This window comes from Eptesicus fuscus, chromosome 15 (genome assembly GCF_027574615.1).
Source record: "Eptesicus fuscus isolate TK198812 chromosome 15, DD_ASM_mEF_20220401, whole genome shotgun sequence".
Classification (NCBI taxonomy): Eukaryota; Metazoa; Chordata; class Mammalia; order Chiroptera; family Vespertilionidae; genus Eptesicus; species Eptesicus fuscus.
The window spans coordinates 46,606,382-46,630,123 of record NC_072487.1 but is presented as its reverse complement, the minus strand read 5'-3'; the positions used below and the strand labels follow the sequence as shown (position 1 = coordinate 46,630,123).

Below are 23,742 nucleotides of genomic sequence, written 5' to 3'. Positions count from 1 at the left end.
AGGGACTTTCAGATTAATGGGAAGATTAACAGGTAAAACATATTCTTTCAAGATGATAAGCTAAACATTTTTTCTGGATGATTACTCATGGTATTACAAGTCTACAAAAAAGGGACATTGTCCAACCTGAGGCTATCAGAGGAGGCTTTCTGGAAGAGGTGATGCCTGAGATTTATCTTTAAAAGATAGGCAAGAAACAACCAGGCAAAGGGATGGGTGAACAACACTCCAGAAAGAAAAAACAACAGTATTGTCTGCAGTACTAGTAAGTGGTGACATCACCTTACAAGAACTTGGATGGTCACTGGTGTGGTTTTCATGTATTCTTCCTGAAATTTTCACATGTGGAGGGCTTGTTTTGCAATCAATAATTCAAACAGAACCCAGCTCATTATCCCTCCTTTTTTTCTTTAAGGGTCTCTCCATGTAAGATGCTGATGACTCCTGTGAGATGAGTTAAGGTTTTCAGGATGCTGTGGTCCATTTAGAGGCAGGAGGAAGTCATTTTCTACACAGCATCCCAGTACAATACAGTCATGGGACTGAGCATGACCACCCCAGAGGGAGAAATCCCCATCCTCCCGATGCACATTCCCTACTCCCTTTCCTGTTTGCACCTTCTCCACGATTTTGTTTTCCTATGAACTATCCAGATTCTCTTACAAACTGGACAAAGATTTTTCTCTACACAACAGATTGACATGACTTAACTCAAATTTTTATTAGAAATTATTTCAATCACTCCCATTCTGGTGAGTTAAGTTTGATGTCTAGTAATGTAATTTATTATTTCTTAATAAAAAGACAGTCTCCTCCAATGTTAGTAGGTTATGAACTTTGATGTTGGAATGCACCTTTGATAGCATCTAGAAATAGATATTTTAATACACCAAGAAGGAAAGAGAGTCAGCAGGGCAGCAGTTGAAAAAGCTAAAGCATTAAAACCAGAACTATCTGGATATAAATCGTGGTTCTGCCAATTACTAGCTCTATGATTTTGGACACATTAGTAAATGTCTCTGGACTTCAATGAACTCATTGTTACAATGCAGGATTTTTATGAAAATCAGAGAAAATGTGTCAAGGATGTGGCACACAGTGCCACTTCCCTCAATAGGTGGCAACTATGATCTATACCTTGCTTAATTTTTAAATTAAATTTTAAGATCATCCACTTGTTCACATGTAGCCCAAATTAGCAAACAAGAGATAAAAATAGTTTTAAACATACTGATAAAAAACATCAAGTAATATATTGAATTTCTTAGACCTCCTACAGAAAAAAAACTGCCATAGGTCAGTTGCCCAGAAGTGGACCCTGAGAGCAGTGTTCATGGCAAGTGATTTATTAAAGAAGGACTCACAGGAGAGAGGGAAGTAGGAAGAGGAAATAGAAGAAGCCAAGCAAAACTGCATTTTCAAGTGCAGCCTCACTCTCAGCCTGATCCTGCAGGGAGCTCTGCAGTGTAAATTACACCACAGATCTTGAGAACCCGTCAATCATCCCAAAGGGTTGGTCCAGCCTACAGTCACGGGAGTGAGCTTTTCTGCTCCTACACTAGTCAGCCAGCTGCTAAGGAGGGGTTGAGAGAAGAGGGTAGAGGGTACTTAATCCCCATTCACCTCCAGCTGTGTGTGCATTGTATGCACATGTGCATGTGTGTGTGTGTGTGTGTGTGTGTGTGTGTGTGTGTGTGTGTTGGTGTGGGGCAGGAGCTCCACTGGTTCATGGCTTGCCCTCTGAAGAAGGTTCCAGGTGCCAGCCCTTAGGAGAAAATGTACACAGAAGCCAGGATCAGCACACAGGACCAGTAAGGGAGCTTGAGGGAAGCTGAGCAAAGCACAGACATAATAACATTTGCAACATTAATCAAGAGAATTTCATGGAAACCTATCTGTGTCAGTTCTGCCTTCCGATCATTGGAGTTGGTCCATCACCAAATGATGTACGTTTAACTGTAAATATGTGCATTTTTCTTTAGTAATTTACAAAAACCAAGTTTGAAGTACATATTTCCTAGGAGTATAAAATTCAGTTTTGAAGGTTTTCCCTCAGGCATCAAAAAAAGAGCATTTCAACCGATTACAGCTGTGGTTTTCTGCTAAAGAAACTTGTGCCAGTCTCCAATAGAGGGCACAGCCACTGCTCAGATGGACGCGATTGGGAGAGAGCAGTGGCCAACGCCTTAAATACCAAGAGAAAAGCTGGCACCAACAACTCCTGGGCTTCTTCACACATGCATATTCATTTAACCATCCACACCGCTCAGAGATTCTGGGATGTTATCTGAATTAAGTTGTGTGATCTATGCATCTGTACGATAAAAGTATTATACAGAGATTCAAAACTCTGCTTTAGTCAAATTAATTCCTGTAATTTAAAAATATAATTTCTTATATCTCTATGTCCTTATCTGCAGAAGGGGAATGCTGAGTAAGATTTCAGGTAATAGAGACTCACTAGAGACAGCCAATTGGGTAGGCAGACTGGATTAACTCATTCATTATTTAAAATGGCTACAGAAACATGAAATATCAAAATAATTAATTTGTTAGGGCCGTGAATGGTTTTAAACACCTCTTTTTAAAAAAAAATTAAAAAGTCCAATAATGTTTATAATTTGGCAATTATAATTTATGGCGATTATGTCAGCACATCTGAAAGACTAGAACTGGAACAGGAAAGTATACCCTAAACCACTGTATAACCAGATACAGTAAAGCAAAATTCATGAAGAATTTCTGAGAGGCCAAACAGATATAACACTGACAATTAACGGGCACCTTGAGCTTTTGCACCTAGAATTAAGTTCCAATTTTATTTTTTAATATATTTTTATTGACTTTCAGAGAGGAAGGGAAAGGGAGAGATAGATACATCAATAATAAGAGAGATTCATTGATAGGCTGCCTCCTGCACGTCCCTACTAGGGATGGAGCCTACAACCCAGGCATGTGCCCTGATCAGGGATCCAATCATGACCTGCTGGTTCATAAGTCAATGTTCAACCACTGATTCACATGGACTGAACTAAGTTCCAATTTTAAATAAGCAAGTATTGGTGGTTGCCACTAAGGGCAAGAGGCTGTTTACTATTTTAGAAATTCTCAGAATACCTTAAGAGCTTAGGAGATGAATGGATTTAGGGAGGGATTGGAGAAAAAAAGATTTAGCCTAAGAATGACTGTATTCCTCAAACAAAATACAAAATTCTCAACTGCCAATTATAAAATATTTGCAATGAACTATTATTTCAAGGTGAAACACTTGCTAAAGTCAGTGCTAAAATGAAGCTACTCAGACTTGGCATCTCCTACTCTTGGCATATTCTAATTTTGAGAATTCAGAGTCTGATTATAATTCTCTGCTTTCCCATGCATTGTTCCATAATTGAAAACCTTTAGAATCAATGAGAATCTGATATTGAGTCTAAAATGCTGAATAGAGGGAAAACAAGGATATCAAACCAAAATTAATACTGTCAAAGAATCCATGTAAGTAACTGGGATTATCCAAAAGTATGGATAACTGTTTTCCATTTCTAGGTTTTCATTATGAAAGTCTGTACATTGCAGATCTATCTTTTCAAATATGATTTTTGCCGGTAATATCCGATTTAGTTTCTTTGAATTTGCTAACCCATAAGCATATTAGGTGGTAAGTAAGAAAATAGACTAGAATAAATATGTATTACTGGCACTTCACAAAGAGGAAGATCTACATGACAACAGTGATGAGTTGGAAAGGACCCAGTTCCCAGGTCTTATGCGGGAAGGACGCAGAGTGCTCTCCTGGGGCCAGGGGACAGGGACATGTGGCTGGGGAAGGAAGGAGGAAGAGGACAGAAGCTCCCCAAAGGTGGAAGTCAATTCAATACATCCCCAAACAGAGAGAAAATAAGAAGGGGGTGAATCATAAAGATAGAAAAATGCATTTAAGGAGATGTGAATGTCTGCTCATAGAGTAATTAAATCCTCCCCACTCTCATATCATGGTGATTCAAGAAAGACGACTAATCCAGACCACAAGATGGCAAAGCACTATTAGTAATCTATCAGGGGGATAATAAGCAGAAAAAGCAAGTGCTTGCTTCCTCTCCAGAATTGCACCACTTCAGAAACTCCCAGCCTTTCCTTATGTTCTAGCCCTGTCTTTCAAGCCAAAGGGAGCACCATGCACAGAGAACATGGGCTCCACTGAACATGTAATCATACTTATGAGGAAAACCAGAGTTCCCACAATATCTTGGATCACTCTGAAAATGCATCAGTTATTTCCAAAGAGTGGTGCTTTTCTCTCAATAGCAACTGAGATATCAAAAAAAAAAAAAGAAGAGAGAGAGAGAGAGAGAAGAATCTGACTCAAATTATATCAGCCACAAAATTAACTATACTCTAATGACCTAGCTTTTGAAATAAACTGGGCTACATAAAAGAAATCAGAGTGGCCAAAACCGGTTTGGCTCAGTGGATAGAGCGTTGGCCTGCGGACTGAAAGGTCCCAGGTTCGATTCTGGTCAAAGGGCATGTACCTTGGTTTCGGGCACATCCCCAGTAGGGGGTGTGCAGGAGGCAGCTGGTCGATGTTTCTCTCTCATCGATGTTTCTAGCTTTCTATCCCTCTCCCTTCCTCTCTGTAAAAAAATCAATAAAATATATTTTTTTAAAAAAGAAATCAGAGTGAAGATGAGAAGAATGATAAGAAAAACCAGAGACATAACTCAAACCCTGGGTACTACCCCTGCATGGTGATGTGATCACTATCAACCATAGCATTCTATGAGTGTGTAATGCTGGGGTAGGACAGGTCTGGGAGGGGCTGGGGATCATACTGCTGAAGTGAAGCTGATCATGAACCTGAACTGAAATTTTCTCAATATATCTGTATCATGAACCTCTCTCCCCTAGTCCTCCAAAGATATCTTTTCCCCAGTCATCTTATATCAGAAATCAATTCTGTACATTAATACATCAGGGTTGCCCACATTTAAGTTCTATATATACACTTTCACAGTTTATGCCTTATCCAAGTACCCTTCACTCAGAGAAGCCTTATAAAAGTCTGTAAGTCCCTATAGGATATGCATTTCTGTCACTTATCTGATCTCTCCTCCTGCTCCCCCCACTCTCACCTCACTCCGCTTCAGCCACCCTGGCCTCTGCTGTTCCTTCAACATGCAGAGCTTCCCCCAGCCTCCAGGCCCTTGCATTTGCTGTTTCCTCTACCAGGAATACTGTTCCCTCAGATATAAGCATGCTCACTTCCTCACTGCCTTCTTTCTTAGTTCAAATACCATCTTCTCAAATAGGCCTTTATTAACTATTTAAAAAATAACACAACTCACTATTCTCTTCTTACCTTTATTCATTTTATTTATAGCATTTGTCATTACCTGTAGATTACATCTATATTTCTTCCTCTATCTTTTTGCCTCTCCTCTCCCCTGGAGTTTAAGTGTCATGAGGCTGTTATTTTGTGTATCTCAAAATCATTGAGCAAAGACATTGTGGAAATTCTTCTATTTTTCCTTATCACAATGATTCAGCATTAAGTAGGTATAATAAACCTAATTGCTTTAGAATTCCACCCTACATCTTTGTTCTCTTTAGTATTAAATTTCCAGTGCCTTAGGATAGTCCTATTCAAATAATCTTTTTAAAGTTTAAGTTAAAATTATTTACTCAATACTTTATTTTATTACTTAACTTAAGCCTTATCCTAAATAATAGTATCATTAAACCAAAGGTATGATGTTCTGGGTATACTTTTTCCTAATAAATATTAAAATAAATATAGAACCATCAGAATTAAAGATGACAACCCTGAGTATCTCCTGAAGCCATCTTATTACCACTGATGACATATGCCCCAGATTTGAGGAGCACACAGTAGCATCCAATAGCAATATATACCAGTGGAAATACAAGTTAGCGATATCCAATGGCAATATGAACTAGTGCTAAAGCAGTGAATTTAGTGTGGAAATAAATTTCATTTATTCTTATGTTTCTTAGTCTCACAGCATAAAACATTAAATCTGGAGTCATGAGGCCTGGCTTCCAGCCCTGGATCTGCCACAAAGCAGAGACATATCCTTAGGCAAGTCATTGAAGCTCTGTGGCTCCAATGTCCTCAGATCTACAATAAAGGCTCTGGATGATTCCTGAGCTCCCTGCCAGTTCTCACTATCTTTGATTCTACCAATGATCACAGAGATGAGGGACATAATTCTAAAGCAATTAGGTTTATTATACTTACTTAATGATTAATCAATGTGATAAGGAAAAAAAGAATTCCAACAATATCTTTGCTCAATAATTTTGAGACAAAAAATAATAATTTACAAAATACAATAATATTTTGATATAGTAACACTGATTATACATCTTTTCTGTAACCCCATAAACCCCAATTAGGCAGCTGGACACCAAACATCCATGGCCTCAAGGAAGCGTTGTCCAGATAGAACTAAAAAAAAGGGGGGTGGGGGTTTGAAATCCTTGGTGATCAAGTTGCTCTTGTTTTTGTTTTTCTTTTGTTTTAACAAAAGCCAGTATGCAGAAGAAATGACTGAATTAAAAAAAAAAAAAGTAAACACCATTCTGCAACTCTTAGAAATTAAATAACTATTTCAAAAAATGTCAGCACTAGACACATTTGGGACATTTTTCTGAAATTCAGACTCTGTAAATTCAAACAAGACTCTCCCCATACTCTTTTTCTTAATAATGTATTACTATAATACAAATCTGAAAAACAACTGCCTCTCATGGAATTAGTTCAACGAGCCATGCACTAAGCTAAGCACTGATTTAATTCTTATAATCACCCAAGAGATGGCTATTATTGCCTCCTTTAACCAAAGAGGAATCTAAGATTTAGAGAGTTTTAAAATTTGCCCCAAAATATGTTTAGCTGGTGGGAGATCGGGGATTTGAACACAAGCTTATCTGATTCATAAGTCCCCAGTGTTAGATAGCTCTAGGCTCCCACGTTTGAAGACTTAAGAGTTAACATCTTACAAACATGAAGGATGTGCAATATTCAAACAGGCTAAATTCTGAATCACCACATGACAATTTTGCTGATTTAGAGCTAAGTTTATTCCCACAATCATTCAATATTCTTGCCCAAAATAAAGTAAGATAAAATCAGAGCATATGTTAGAATTTAAGCCAAGTTATCTGTGTTCTTTATAAATTCTGAAAAGCTTGTCCACCAACATCAGATGCTAGGAATAAGGAGGAAGAAAATCAAAAGAGAGAAGAAAGAATGTAAAACTAGGAAGCAGAGAGATGTGGAAGGACAAAATGGCAAGGGAAAAAATTAAAGGTTAAAATCAAATAAGAAATAGAGAAGAAAACCAGCAGGTTTTCCCATTTGGAAAATCCTTTTTAAAATACACCATGACTCCTTTTTAAAAAGGAGACATATGTATCACTATTTGTAATACCTTAAACAACAAAATTAAATTAAATTAAAAAAATAAAAATAAATAAAAGTAGAGATGCAGCCCTAAAAAAATAATAAAAATAAAATAAAATACACCATGATCTGTGTAAGGAAGTCAAAGTGAGTTCAGTACAGGATTTATGGAGAATAAAGAATGGGCAACAATTTTTCCTGACTTTTTAAATAGAAAATCTAATTTCTTAAGGAATCCTCTACCTTTTAGTGAAACTAGTAATGTGGAAAGCCCCTAAAATCACTGAGAGTAATTTCTAATATTAAAGGCAAACAAACCTGGGCTCTCCCTACTGAATCACACTAGGCTTGTGGTTCAGTGGGGAGAGCACATAAGACCAGTAATTTTTGAAGTTCAAGGTCAGTGCACTTGCAATATTAAGGGAAGAAAAGCTGCTTCTTCTATTTCCAGTCTTAAGTGATCTGGCCAGCTCCTGAAAATTCTATCCCCCTTTTCAAGATGCTGCAAAGAATGCGCATGTTTTGCCCTGATACAGACATAACCCAAATGTTGTCCTAAAAGAAGTAAAAGACTTTGGAAGGTAGATCTTCAAACTCCCTTCCCTTCCCCAAAACATATGGCAAAACTCTTTTTGTAACAATTCCAAATGACAGGCAAGAAATGCTTGCACTATTTCTTTTCTTTTGATAAATTTCCAATTTATCAAATTACTGAACAACTCTTTCAAATTATATATTTTCTGAAATTTCTGAAGACTTGAATATTATTTAAAATTTTTCTTTTCTACTAAGAGAGAGCTAAGATATACTGTGAGGTCAATCTGAAGCTGGGGGAAGGGCAGTAAAAGAATGACTTCTGTGAAAACCTGTTTTCTGTGACACAGCTTTGTGAGGGTTACATTCCCACATTATCAGAGAGAACCAACAACACTCAATACTCACTGTACAAAAGAGTTAATTGCTAAGTTCTTCAAGATTTATTTTTCTTGTTATTAGTGGCTTTCTAATTCCAGAAAGTTAAAATAATACTGTTGGTCTCTCTGAAAAATGTCACTCTGTCATTCAAATATCCTTACTCCATATAGCTCAAAAAAAGACAGAGTACTTCACCCCAAGTTTAAAAATGTTTTAAAAAACATAGATCTAAGTTTAAAAATACACACAGAGTAAAACTGGTAAAGGAAATATTTAAAAGCATATTTACCACCGTAGGTTTGGGAAGGCCTTCCTAATGAGCAAGACACAAAAACTAAGATGGAAAAAATGGACAGATTTGCTTCTACACTCAGGTAAATGTTTTTGTTTGCCAAAAGACACTATTTTAAAAAGTCAAGAATAAAAGAAAATGTGAACAACATATGTAACCAATAAAAGATTGATCTATATATAGTTTATAAGTCTATAAATTGACAAGTAAAAATAAACATTTCTTATTCTTCACATAATAAAGATTATTAACCTTATTATAATCAAAATATCATTTTAATTGACTTGGAAAAATATAAAAGATTGATAATATCCATTATGGATGAAAATATAAACAAAAAAATACTGTTGGTGGGAATATAAATTAATGAAGCATTTTTACAAGGTAATCTATCAACGTTTAAAATATACACACATTTCTCTCAGCAATCCATTTCCAAATTTCTATCTTAATTGTAAAGTATTATTTGAAATAGTTTTCTATAAACTTGATTAAAATATAAAATGTTCATTATAGGAAGAAAATAAATCACAATTCATCAACAATAATAATAACCAACATTTGTGTAGTAATTAGTGCTTTTCATACATAAATTCAGTTTGTCTTATCAAACCTTTTGAGGTGGGTACAATTATTGCCCCATTACAGATAAAACTGTAAGAGAGGATGAGAGACTTGCTCCAAGTCACACAGCTTGTAATGGACACAGCCAGGTTCCAGACCCAAGTAGCCAGACACCAGACTACTCAGAAGTTCTGTTAAATAAAATGCAGTACATACCTTGGTGCTGACATGGAAATATCTACAAGGCAAACTGGTTCTCTTAAAAAGATGCAGACATAGTGATGGAAGGAGATATAATGTTTTTAAAAATTTTTAAACTAGATGTAAGATATACTGTGAGGTCAATCTGAAGCTGGGGGAAGGGTAGTAAAAGAATGGTTTGAACACAATAGTAGTGAACACAATACAATCCTATATAATAAAGCGGTAATATGCAAATTGACCCTCATGCCCTCACAAGATGGCTGCCTATGACCAGGCCGGCAGGGTGATTAGTGAGGGACGACAAACAACTGAACAAGCAGGCTGCATGGGGCAACCAGGCCAGCAGGGGTGGCAGTTGGGGGTGACCAGGCCTGTGGGAAGGCAGTTAGGGGTGACCAGGCCAGTGGGGAGGGGGTGAAGTTGGGGGCGACCAGGCCAGCAGGGGAGGCAGTTGGGGGTGATTAGGCTGGCAGGGGGGGGGGGGGGGCAGTGAGGGATGACTAGGCCAGCGGGGGGGGGGGGCAGTAAGGGGTGACCAGGCCAGCACGGGGGCAGTTAGGGGCAATCAGGCCAGCACCCAGAGGCAGTGAGGGGCAATAAGGCTGGCAGGGGGGAGCAGTTAGGGGCAACCAGGCAGGCAGGCAGGTGAGCAATTTGGAACCAGCAGTCCAGGATTGTGAGAGGGATGTCCGACTGCCAGTTTAGGCCCGATCCCGGGGACATCCCCCAAGGGGTCCCGGATTGGAGAGGGTGCAGGCTGAGCTGAGGGAACACCCCCCCCCCCTGCACAAATTTCATGCACCGGGGCCTCTAGTACACAAATAATGTATTATAGGGTTGTACACCTGAAACCTATATATTTTTATTCACCCCAGAAAATTCAATAAAAAGGTTTTTTTAAAAAATGCAGACAAGATTGGTATTTTAATTTCTTTATGAAACCAAAGTGAATATATTTGATTATCTACATATTAAGGGAAGCTATATATTTTCTTATTTATATAATATACACATTCTAGATTATTCAAAAAGTTTACCCTTAAGAGCAGAAGTGGTATGAGAGAGGAGGGTGAAGATAAACCTTCACTTTTAGCTCTATTTCTAAAGTGCTTGAAATTGTGAAAAACAAGAATTAATTCACGTGTTACTCTTACAATTTCTTAATGTTATTTTTCTTTAAAAAATAGTGGGGTGGAGATTGGCAGGGGCCGGGGGGAGCATGTATGGAAAATAGTTTGCCCTTGCAGATGTTTCTACGACTGTTTCTGGCTTTCGGTCACATTTTTCCTCTTTTAAAAGTCAATCCAAATATCTGTTAAACTCAACCTTCTAAACTTTCCAGGATTGTTTTCAGCTCATAGAAAAGGCTTTAACCTTTAACCTCTTAGCTTTGGCCCCAGTATGTTTATGACTATTTTTAAATCACCAAATTTTTGGTTTCTGTTGAAAGACATTTAGAAGATCATTTATAAGAGGAGAAACTTAAACTCTTGGCCTTGAATCTGGACTTAAGAAAGCCTGGCTCTGCATGCTTAGGCTTTGTAGTTGTTTGGTCAGTTACTAGTTGGAAATATCTCTAGCTCAAATAGCAGAAATGAATGCAAAGGGAATATGGAGGCTAAATGTGGAAGGAGAGAAAGCCTTCCTGCTCCAGCACCTCTTGCGGGATCCCTTAGGGCCACTTAGATGTTTATTCTAAAAGGACAAAGGATGCATCAATCCCTAGGCGAAAATATCATGGGTGGGTTTCCATCACGCAATACCAGGAACTCCAAGCCTATGGCCAAAACTAGTCTTACTACTGTGAGGGGTGCCGAGCTCCCTCCACCTTCCTGGTTCCCTTGTATTTTTTCCAGCCCTACACACCATCAACACCATCAGGCAGGGCTCCCAACATGGAGCACTTTTGGAAGAAACACAGGCCCTGGGCCCCCAGATGCTTCCATTTCCCCTTCATGGGCATTTCAACATCTTCAATGAGGAAAGGGAGCCAGGAAGCAATGTGAGAGCTAAACACAAATGAGAGCATTCAAAGGCCTGGTTGCCTGCCTGTTTCTTGGGCAATAAAGCTGCTCTAGAAAGCCTTTCTGGCCTATTTCAGTGGAAATTAAAAACTAAAATAAATCACAGGCAGCCTTAAAAGAAAAGGGATAAAATTATGCTTTTACATGCAGGGATATCTATAAATTTAAATACATGTGTTATACATTTTATGCATCCATAGTAAGCACACATAGAATGACCCTAATACAGATGGCCAAGCACTAACAGAGGGGCTGTATTTGGGGCTTCTGCAATTATAATAACTAGACAGTTGGCCAAAAAGCAATAGGGTGGTAAAGGCAAAGAAGTGAGCATACAAAAATGCACTGGGGTAAATTCAACCTCTTGACATCATTATTGAAATAGGCCGGTAGTCTCTTGGTCACTAGCAACAAGTTTAAAATATATCAAGTGATAATGAAAGATAAGTTCTAGGTTAACGTGCAGATAGGATCCACCACCTATCTCTTCAGCTGGATTCAGAGCTGGACAAAGACACAAATTCCGAGGCTGTGCATTCACAAAGGCAGAAATTGAAGATGTTCATGTGCAAAATGGAGAACCCTCCAACTTAAACAGCAGTAATTGTTTAAAATAGTCTGAGAAAACGTGAAACAAATGACCTCCTGTGTATGGCCACTACTTATCTGGAATAAGTGAAAACAAAATGTGGGTAGGGCTTTCACACCTTCAGAAACTTAGCAAGGATCTAAGATCTCTCTTTAACCATTCACAGATGAGCTGCACTCCAAATATTAACTTTTTCCCAAATACCAAACTAAAATGGATAAAGCTGAAAATTCTCTGTGATCATTCATTCAGTCAATAAATATTTACTAGGTGCCAAATTTGGGCCTGGCACTGTATAAGGAATGATGAACAAGACCAGTAGGAATGTTATCACCACAGAGCTCACAGTCTGGCCCTCCTGCTCAAGATGGCACCATCAGCATCTGGTCATGGTAAATTGACAGAACAGAGAGAAAACCCTATGAAGTTTACAGTCACAGAGACCCATCTCCAAAGAACACCCCACAGCTCATCCTACATAATAAATAGGTAATATGCAAATTAACCCTCATGCCCTCACACAAGATGGCCGCTCCCATGTGGTTAAAGATGGCCGGCAGGGGAGGGCAGTTGGGGGTGACCAGGCAGGCAGGGGAGGTCAGTTGGGGGGGACCAGGTCTGCAGGGGAGGGCAGTTGAAGGGGACCAGGCCTGCAGGGGAGGGCAGTTGAAGGGGACCAGGCCTGCAGGGGAGGGCAGCTGGGGGCGATCGGGCAGGTAGGCGAGGGCAGTTGGGGGAAATTGGGCCAGCAGGGGAGCAGTTAGGTGTCGATCAGGCTGGTAGGGGAGTGGTTAGGGGGTGATCAGGCTGGCAGGCAGGCAAGTGGTTGGGAGCCAGCAGTCCCAGATTGTGAGAGGGTGCAGGTTGGGCTGAGGGACCTCCCCGCCAATGCACGAATTTCATGCACTGGGCCTCTAGTTGATTATATTCTACATTCTAGGTTTAAGTGCCTGGTTTGGAATTTAGAGATCACCCTCCCATGGAAGGAAGGCCATTAATAATGTTTGGGTTCTCAGGTCAATCCATAAAGCTAGAGTGGCCCTGCATTCAGGCACAGTGAGGTTTTTAAGAGGTTTCCGGTTGTGTTACCCTAGGCTCTTTAACAGTATTAAATTGTAGTTTATAATCACGGAAACAGTCAATGCTTGCCCGGCAGGTGTGGCTCAGGGGTTGAACGTCGACCTATGAACCAGGAGGTTAGAGGATATTCCAGGGTTTGGAGCTTGATCCCCAGTAGGGGGGGTGCAGGAGCAACCAATCAATGATTCTCTCTTATCATTGATGTTTCTCTCTCTCTCTCTCTCTCTCTCCCTCTCCCAAATAACTAAAAATATATATTTATAAAAAGAAACAGTCAATGCTTAAGACTGAAGTGTGCAATGCTGAGGATGGGTAAAAAGCTGTAAATGCCTATGGGTGGGCTGGCTGCCCTTTTCAGTCTCACTCTGCCTCCAGGACAGGGAATACGAATGGGCGGCAGAATCACCCCAGAGTGCTTATGAGGATGAGAATTACATTTGGAATAGCTCACCGCCATGTGAGCCAGTGGCCTCTCACATGGAACCAAGACATTGGTTCTGGCCAAGGCTACCACGTCTCTTACCTTGAAACTCAGAAATCACAACTGACGTATTCCCTAGCTGTTTCAGGAAGTATAATAGTGTTTTTACATATTCTGCCCTTTTTCAGACATATGTTTTTTCAGCAGTAATCGCAGCCCTAATAGCATTTAAAGTACATTAGCTTACATGAATTTTTAAACACCACTTTTTATGCAATTTCATTTGCCCTCATTGCATGAGCCTCATCTACTAGATTCCCCCAAAATTATCAACTCAGCATCTTACTAATAAAACCGTAACCTCAATACAGGTCTGTTTTGTTCAGACCACGGCACAGATAGACATGTAGCTAAAAATAGGAAAAGTAGTTATTCTAAACAAGAATGTGAGTCTCCAAGACAATTTTTTTTAAGTATTTAATTTATGTTTAGAAGTAAGAGAGTGAAGCATACTGCCTGAAGGAAGCCGTTTAGTGGCTCTGTGACAAGGTTGAGCAAAATTTTTCTTGCAATTCATTAAGAATACCCTTAGGTTACATGTGGAAAATGTAGGTGCCTTAGCGGTAATCACCCCAAATTATCCAAATAAAATACTGTTTCCGTCTTAGTGCCAGAGTCTCTGTATGAACTCAGTCTTCTCTGAACTTAACTCTCCTCCATCTGAGCTACAGAGAATATGCTAACTTTCACAGATCGTTCTGTCGGTAGTTTTGCTAACACAAAGTTGGGGTAGGGAGAGGTTTTTAAAGCCTTTGCTGAGCTCCCAGAAGGACCTAGACAGATCCTCTCCCTGAAGACCCATGAGCTGGAAAGATCTCAAACCACACTCTCAAGGTGGGAAAGGGATAGAGCCAGAGTCTGCTTCTCTCAGTAAAAAAAAAACACCTGATGCTTGGGGACATCCATTCCAAGTGCCTCCAGGGAGAGGAAGCCCCTGATCAGAATGAGGAAAGCAAAATGCTATGGTAGGTGGCTGACATGCAGAGAGCAGAAGCCTGGCTGGGCCTGGGCGCCAGCTGCACATGGGGACCCAGGAAGGTCTGTGAAGCAGTGGGGGAGTTTGGTTTGCAATACCTCTCCTGCTTCCTGCCACACTCACAAAGAGACCTGGTAGCCCATGTGTAGCCCATGGAACAGTGATTCTCCAAGACGCTCAGGCAACAAAAGCATCAGCGTCCCTTGCAAAGTGCTAGAAATGCCCATTTTGGGGCCCACTGCAGACCTGTTAAATCAGAAACTCTCGGGGTGGCCCAGAAACCTGTTTCACAAGCCCTGCAGGAGTTTCTGATGCAAAGTCCAATTTGTGAGCCACCACCATAGGATTAATTAAAATCACTGTAGTGTAGTTCCTCTCCCAAGACTTAGTTATAATTAGAGCATGGCAGATCTTTCCTCCTCCAAAGGAAATGTCAAGGGTCAGCAGGCCAAAGGGTGTCAGGAGGAGGTTTGAGGAGTTTAAGCCCCAGGTTACCACTACTCCTTCCCTTCACTTTGGGTTTAGGAATCTTGGTGATGGGCACCAACAGAGGGAGAGGAGAAAACTTCAGAAACAGATTTGATCCACCCCAGAGCCCAGGGGACAGTAGGCAACTTCCTGCTACTTAATCATTCCCAAGTAGACAAGCAACATCATTGGTAGTTGTAATAAATCATACAGATCAAGAAAACCCACCAGACCTTCTCTCCAATGCAACTAAGACACCACTAAACCTTCTTCACAGCTTTCCCAAGCTCGTGGCAATTTATGAGAGACCACACAAAACTCAACAATAACATATTAGTCAATATATAAGTTTAAACTTCAAAGCAAATGCTCTTAAACCACTAAAACTCTTGCCTATCACAGGAACATTTAAACAAGTTTTCCCCCTAAAATTAATTTTCAGCCCACTAAATGAGACCAGTGATCTATTCTTGGGCAACATAGACCCTAATTTTTAATCGTGCACTCAGAATTTTTCCACTTCAAAAAGGAAGTCACTCATTCACAAAGCAATGATGTACTACTAAATGGCTGTTACTTGGCTTCCCAATGCTGTTCAAATTCCAAAAGATGAGATTCTGAAAAGGTAGTCACAACACCAAAAGCCTACCATGGAAGATCTGGAAGTCAAAATGACCAGGAGAACCTTTCTGCACAAAACACACATGGCCATAATTAGCCTACTTCCACCAAGCCTTGCCTTTCTTTCTGATGCAAAAGGGAAACTTGGGCACTATTTGCCTATATCATTATTAGTCACTTGATACTCAAGAAACCAGTCCTGTGTCTTCTGGGACAACTGTCCTCATTGGAAAGTAGGTAGTGCTGAGTAATCAACATTATTTTGCTCTGTCTTGGTTTGTAGAATCATATCCTTGTTGCTATTTTTTCAGCCTTACAACCTAGTGATCGTAAATCTAGCTGCTTCCTTCTTTAGTGGTAATTAGCATTAGTCATAAGCCAAAAATGATTCCACATGAGAAGTAAAATAAACACAACCCTTCTTACCTTTCATGCCAAACTTGGAGTGTCTTGCCAACTTCAGCAGAAACAGCATTACCAGCAGACAAAATCCCACTACAGATGCAATTATCACCACAGCATAGACCTAGAGAAAGGAAGGGAGGACAGTTATGGCCTTGCTAATTAGTTTCCAATATCCAGATGATGATGATGATGATGATGATGATGATGACAATTAATATTCATAGGATGCTTACTACTTGCTCTTCTAAGAACTGTATGTATTTCAATTCACTTAATTCTCAACAACCCTACAATGATGTATGTATTATTATTCCTATTTTTCAAATGAGAAAACAAGTTAAAAGTTATAAAATACATTTCTAATTGATATTATGTAGAGATATAGATATATAGATAGATATATATAACAGATATGTACACAGATATATATAATATATCTATACTGAGATATAATATTAGATATATCTCTATCTCTTCCCATCTACCTACCTACCTACCTACCTGGAGAATAGAAGAACGAAACATGAATAAAAAAATACTGATAATATTTGAAGTTGGTGAAAGATATAATGAGATTCATTTTACTGTTCTTGCAACTGTTGTGCATGTTTGAAAATGTTTATAATAAAAATATTTTTTAAGTTGCTCTTAGAAGTCAGGGTTCTCTGGAGCACTGAGTGGGCCTGGAAAGAAGCAAGATGGCACTTGTGGGTGAGTTCACTTGTGAAAGCTCATTAGGTTGTAGACTTATGATGTGTACACTTCTCTATATGTATGATAGAGGTCAATTCACAGTTGTTTCTTTTTAATTTAAAAATGTAATTGCAAGATGTGGATTCTATAAGTTGAGAGGGTAAATGCAGAGAGTAAATTCTATGTGAATCCTGTCTCACCCCTGAGCTGGAGATCACAGAGGCACAAGTGCATGATGCTAATGAAATGCACAGAAACATTTTAGAAACAAAGTTGGATGCAGGGCTGTGTATCTCCTTCCATTCCTACTGCTCACCCCAAGGCCCTGCTGCCAAGAAAAGTTTGATTCTCTACACCAGGATTGGCAAGCATTTGTTGTAAAGGCAGCTGATTTCATTGCTGCTGCAAGATCTTAGATTAAGGCAGTGGTTCTCAAACAGGGAGAATGCTGCACTCATGGGACATTGGGAAAATTGGGGTTGTCACAACTATGGGAAAGCATCTAGTGAGTTGAGGCCAGGGATGCTGCAAAACATCCTAAAGTACCTAGAACAGCATCCCACCACCACAACAAAGATGTAGTCATCGACAATAACAATGTCAACAGTGCCAATGATGAGAAACTCTGCTCTACTGCTCTCTCCACCTCTTCCATAAATGCTAACTTTCCAAAAGGTGGCTGCTTGTCAGCCTAGTCTTGCAATAAGGATGAAGCTGGAAGAACTTCCTGCCAACACATGTACTAAAGCAAGAATTAAAACTTTGTTGCTTTAAGCCACTAAGATTTGGGAATTCTTGTTACTGCAGCATAGCTTATCCTAACTGATACATCCTCACAGTGAGAGGATTAAGAATGTGGGTTCTTCCTGAGTTTAAAATTTAGATTTACCATTTATTAGTTTCATGACTTCAAAATTACTTAACCTTTCAGAATCTCGTGATCTTCGCGTGTAAAGAGGGAATATAATAATTCCACTTTACAAGTTGTAAATCCTCAGTGAGTTAATGCAGATAATGGGCTTGGAATAGTATCTATCTACAATAGATATTAAATGAATGTCAGCTATCATTTTTACTGAGTTTATTGGGTGACATTGGTTAACTGAACCAGACAGATTTCAAGTGTACAACTCAACAAAACATCATCTCCACAGTGCATCACGTACCCATCATCCAAAGTAAAGTCTCTCTCTGTCCCCGTTTATCCCCCTCTGCCCTCTTCCACCCACCCTTTGCCCCTTTCCCTCTGGTTATCACCATACTGTTGTCTGTGCCTCTGTGGTTAATACATAGTTTTGTTTGTTTGTTTTGTTTGTTTGTTTGTTTTTGCTTAATCCCTTCACCTTTTTTCTTACCCAGCTTCCTATGTCAGCTATCATGATGATCATAATAACGATAAAATAGATTTAGGAAAAAATTAATAAGCAGCCCAAGATCACACCTTCGAAGCTTGGGATTTGAACGAAAGTCTGCTTAAGTATAAACCCTATAATTTATCCACTACATTACCTCTCCTAAGCATGTGGCTGGAAGGGAAGACAGGATAATAAAAACACATGGCTAATCCTCCACAACACCTTCTCTGGTGTCAGATGGGGACAGCATTAAATAAGTCACAAAGCACAGAGAAAAGCACATGCCAAGCACTTGGCAAAGGCGTGATAATTCTCTTCTCTGGTACTTGAGCTGTGAGTGGCTCTCTCACAAAAAGCTTTTGCAAGCGTCTAAATATACACTAAACTCTCTCCACAGTCTATATACAAACAACATGGTAATGATTCCTAAAAAGCTAGCTTTGGATCAACTTGTTCTAACCAAGATCATTTCCCTCGATTTGCCTAATTAGTTTGGACTTGTTTGTTTTTGTTTTGTTTTTTAATCTTTATTTCTAACATTTTCATGGGAAAGAGATCATGGTATTTTAGCTCTAGGTTTCTCCACCCTATTAATATTTCCAGACTTCTTTGGGTAGAAGGAGAATACCTAAAGAAACAAATTCAAACTCTATTTTACTGATAAGGAACCTGGGATGGAGAAAGGTTGGAGGACTTAGCCCTGAGTCCCAGGACCTCTCTGAAGTCCCACAGTAGTCTCTTATCACTCTGGAAAGTACTTGAGTGGCATTCAGGAGATCTGAGTCCTTATGTTTGCAGAACACTTTGCCTTTACCTGTAAGAACTAGATCAGAGCCTTCACTTCCCCAAGTCTCTATTTCCTCATTTGTCCATGTGAATAAGAATATCTGCACTGCCTTCTCTGCATTATTAAAGAACACTTAATTCAACCTGCAGAGAAGGGGTATTACTGCTGAAAAGCAATTAATAATCTGCCAACAAATACTTAGACCTATTAAAGCAGCTTTTAAATGTAAAGAATACTTTAATAAACAAAGCTTCTCTTGAAAATGAGAAGAATCATTTCCTCAAAAATCCTCTCTAATAAAAGAGAAACATGCAAATTGAACATACCTTAGCTACACCCACAAGCCATGCCCACCAGCCAATCAGGGCGAGTATGCAAATTAACCCAACCAAGATGGCAGTTAATTTGCATATCCAGGCCAGAGCGAAGACTGAAGAAAGCGTAGAAAGAAGCCAAGTGCTGCAGAAGGGAGCGAAGTTGCGGAGAAGCAAGCAAGCGGGGCAGTGGAGAAGGGAGGGAAGCAGGTAGGGCAGTGGAGACCGCAGCAGGAAGCCCTATTGCAGGAATCTTCCTGCAAGGGGCCTCTAGTGGTTTCATAAAAACAGAGTGAAAATATACTGTGATTGTGTTGGGGGTGGCATGGTCTTTATATGGGGACAAATAGGGGTGAGTTGGTTTGTTTGGGTGGTTGGGTTGAACGGTTGGTTGAGTTTTGTGGTTTGGTTGGCTGGCTGGTTGGTTCATTTTTACCTGAGGATATCTCTTAGCATAAAACAAGGAGTTGCCCTCCTCTGGAAATCCAGCAAGTTTTTTGGGACCTCTTGGAACAGAAAGGTGAGTGTTTGGGGCTGTCTTCCAAGTGCTCTGAAAACTTTAACTTTTGCATCACCTCGTGGCTGTGAAACTTCTTCTAATTGAGTAATCCCCCACCCCACCCCTGTGACTATATATATATATATATATATATATATATATATGGTCTGTGATCTGGAAAGCAAGATCAGTTAAAATAATCTGTGTTAAGTCTCTACATTTATGACTCTACCTGAGGCCCCTGGAAATATGTGTGAGGGGTATAAGACAATAATTTTAGAATTTTTAGAATTTAAAAGAAAATTTAAAAATTATGTATATTTTATATATAAAATATCTGATCCATGCATAATTTTTAAATTTTCTTTTAAATTCTAAAAATATTTTCTTATACCCCTCATACATATTTCCAGGGGCCTCAGGTAGAGTCATAAATGTAGAGACTTAACACAGATTATTTTAACTGATCTTGCTTTCCAGTGACCCTCCTGTAGACAGTTCAAACATCACTAAGATATGCCAGTGAGGAGCTTAAATTTATCATTTGGATTCAAAAGAGAAAACTGCAGTTGACATAATTTTTAGTAACTGGAATACCTACACACCTGTGGGATTAACACATACTCTCAAATTCCTATGGACACAAAAAATTTTCTCAAATTAAAAACATTAAGTGGTTGGGAGTTAGAATAAAAACTGAAATGATTGCACAAGGCAGAAGGTAAAAGCATTCTACAGTTGACTGATCACAGCATTTGTCCTGCTGTTTCAATGTAATGCATAGAATCATCAGTGGAAATGTGTGTGTGTGTGTGTGTTTCCATAGACTGGATGTGCATATTTTGAGCCTCCCATTCTCTCTGCCATAGCCCTGGTTTAAATACACATCACATCTTTCTATTACTGTACCAGACCCCTAACTTATTACCCCACTTCCAATCTCTCTGTTTGGCAACCCAGTCTATAGAATTCACATGAATCTAATCAGCCTAATTTTCATTGAGTACCTCCTTGATACCAGGAATTATTCTAGCGACTAGGGATACAGCTATGAAAAATACTGACCAGGTTGCCTACTGCGAATCTTACTAAAGAATCTAGGGGAAGGAAAAAGACATTAAACAAGCAAACAAATAAGCAAGCAAGGTAATTACAGACAATAATAACTACATATTGGCTGCCTGCTGGCCATCCTACATAAAGCCATGTGGTGACTTTTGGGAAATGCATGCTTTATAGAGGGAACAGCAAATGTTAAGGCTGTGAGACAAGAGCAAACCTGGAGCATGCAAGAGATTATTTTTAAAAGACAGGTGGTGCCCAGCTGGTGTTGCTCAATGGCTGAGCGTCGACCCATGAACCAGGAGGTCACGGTTCAATTCCTGATCAGGGCATATGCCTGGGTTGTGGGCTAGATCCCCAGTGTGGAGTGTGCAGAAGCAGCTTATCAATGATTCTCTCTCATCATTGATGTTTCTATTTCTCTCTCCTCTACCTTCCTCTCTGAAATCCATAAAAAAAATTTTTTTTAAAGGCAGATAGTAAGCAGTGAGGAGATGTGGGAGATGAAGTCAGAAAGACAGAGACCAGCAAGGTAGGTAGAGGCCATGTTAGCCACTGTGAGGATTTGGGCTTTTATAATGTAAGTTTTTTTACAATGTATTGGGAAGACTGAGAATGATAATAAAAGAGTAATCTGATTTTTACTTTTCAAAGGTCACTCGTGTTGCTGTGTGGAGGCAGGAAGATGACAAGAGTGGGAGAGTAGGAAAGGTAGAAGGCATGGCAGTCACCCAGGAATGAGCAATGGTGGCAAACTCTCTCTGTAAAGGGCCAAACAATAAATATTTCCAGCTTTGCAGGCCTACAACTACACCTGGCATTCTAGCACAGCACAAAAGTGGCCACAGACAACATGCAAATGGACATGACCACTTTCCAAGTAAACTTTATTTATGAACAGATATTTGAATTTCATAAAATTTTCATGTTACAAATCATCCTTCTTTTGATTTTTTTCAAACCACTTAAAAATGTAGAAATTATTCTTAGCCTGCAGACCTCACAGAAACAGGTCCTGAGCCAGAAGCTGGCCTGCAGGCCTTGGTTTGCCACCTCTCTCCTTCCCCTCTCCCCCGGACGTGGGGAAATATTTGGAGTTTATAAGGATGCAGAGTTCACTGGACATGCAACTGAGTTCACACAAGTGAAGAAAAGGGAAAAATGGAGGAAATTTGCTGGGTTTTTACCTGAGCAGCTGACAGATCACCCCAGCCCAGAACCCTGGAGCCCTGTGATCTTGGGGCTCTCACAATCCCCTTTCATTGCCTCCTCACTGTGCAATAAATCTAACCACCTGGCACTGTGTTTCAAATCCTCATCACCTGGCACAGCCAGCTTCTCCAACCTTGCCTCCAACTGCCACCCTTCACCTGCCTTACCTTCCAATCACCACTGTTTTCCAGTCTGCAGGCTCCTGTTCACACCCCCAAATCCCTTCCCTTCTGTTCCTCTATGTCCAAATCCCAAGCATCCTGCACCGGCCATGGAGAACGCCACCTGTCCTCAAAGACTCCTGCCTCTCCCCGCAGGAAGGAAAAGAGTGCCAGCCCCACTACTTCTATTTCTCGCACCACATAGCTCCACCTCTATTTGTGTGAGGCGCTAGGATTCACATCTCAAGCCACTGACTGAACTTCAAGCTCAAAAACAAACAAACAAACAAACAAACGGACCACATATATATCCTTACATGTGGTAGGCACTGAAACTTTTATTAAAATATTTAAGAAGATCAGTGTGGAGGTGTAGAAGACAGAAATAATTATATACGTGCCTGTACGAGAAAGCTGCTTTCTTGCTCTTCTAATAATAACTTCTTAAAGGACAGATATTTAAAACAGGAACCGCTAGCAATAAGTCAGAGGCTACCTTTATCACTTCCCTTAAACCTTTCTATTAATCCCTCCAGTAGTCAATGCCCTGTTTACATCTGAGCAATAAAAAGGTCTTGTTGAAAGACTTGCCTTGAGGCAGCTCCAAAAGTCTTCTTTTGGTTGATGTATTTCATTTTAGACAAACATTTTTAAAACATTCAAAATAAAGACAATATGCTAGCTACCTCCAACAGTAAGCATCCAAAATGCTCAGAACCAGCCTAGGAAACAACTATCTATCCCACTCACCGAGAGAGGCTCCCGCCCGGCTTTGTCAGCAACATCTGTGGAAGGAATGTCGTTACTTCTGTTCGTGGTGTCCCCGATGTCGTTTGCTGCAGTCCCAAAATCTTAAATTGGAGAAAAGGGAAAGAGACAGAATAGTGAAGTTGTCATTAAGCTATCAACAAACACGAAGCCACAGTATGACCTGAAACAAAGCCAGACAGATCACAAGATTCCAAACCACTGACAGCCTGGCTGGGGAAGAACAGGACCCGACGGCTGGGTTAAATCCACTGCAGCACTGGGACTGCGCACTGCCAACTTCATACTCAACCCAGATCTCTGCATCCTTGTTTTGGTGGTCAAATTCTAAACCTTGTAGGGTGTTTCTTTGCACGTAAGACTATATGCCTTTTCTGATGAAGCACTTGGCGTAAATACAAAAGAGAATCAATCATCTATGAGTCACAGATTTATAGATCTGGAAGAGTCTTTAAAGACCGAGTCTAACCATCAGTTTTGCAAATGAAAAATGTTCATTAACTAGTCTAAGGTCAACTGGCAAGAAGGTGGCAGAGCCTAGACCTGAACCAGACTGGAAATCAGCAGCACTGATCCAAAGGCAGATGCATCCTATTTGGGTAAGAAGCAGCTACTAGAGATGAAATGTGGAATCAAACTGATAGCGAACTTGGGTACACACATTAACTTTTTTGAAGAGTTATGAACGATTAATGTTTCCGTTTCAGAATTAATAGACAGGGAGCTGTGCCAACACAATCTTTAGAATTGTAAGAATGCATTCTCACATCAACCTGTCTCAGAAGTAGTTGCCATCTTCTGAATCAATTTTAGAAAATTAATGACTGATTTTTTTGTATGAGCCAA

The 23,742-nt window shown here is 39.8% G+C and overlaps 1 protein-coding gene across 1 annotated transcript in view; it reads right to left on the bottom strand.

The window, feature by feature from the left end:
* NTRK2 (neurotrophic receptor tyrosine kinase 2) overlaps positions 1 to 23,742 on the bottom strand; it is a 312,618-nt gene that overhangs the window by 222,622 nt on the left and 66,254 nt on the right. The window contains exons 11-12 of the mRNA XM_028146234.2: positions 22,879 to 22,979; positions 16,067 to 16,166 (exon numbers count right to left, since the gene is read on the bottom strand). Coding sequence (XP_028002035.1) covers positions 16,067 to 16,166; positions 22,879 to 22,979 — 201 coding nt within the window. The remainder of the gene's footprint in view (positions 1 to 16,066; positions 16,167 to 22,878; positions 22,980 to 23,742) is intronic.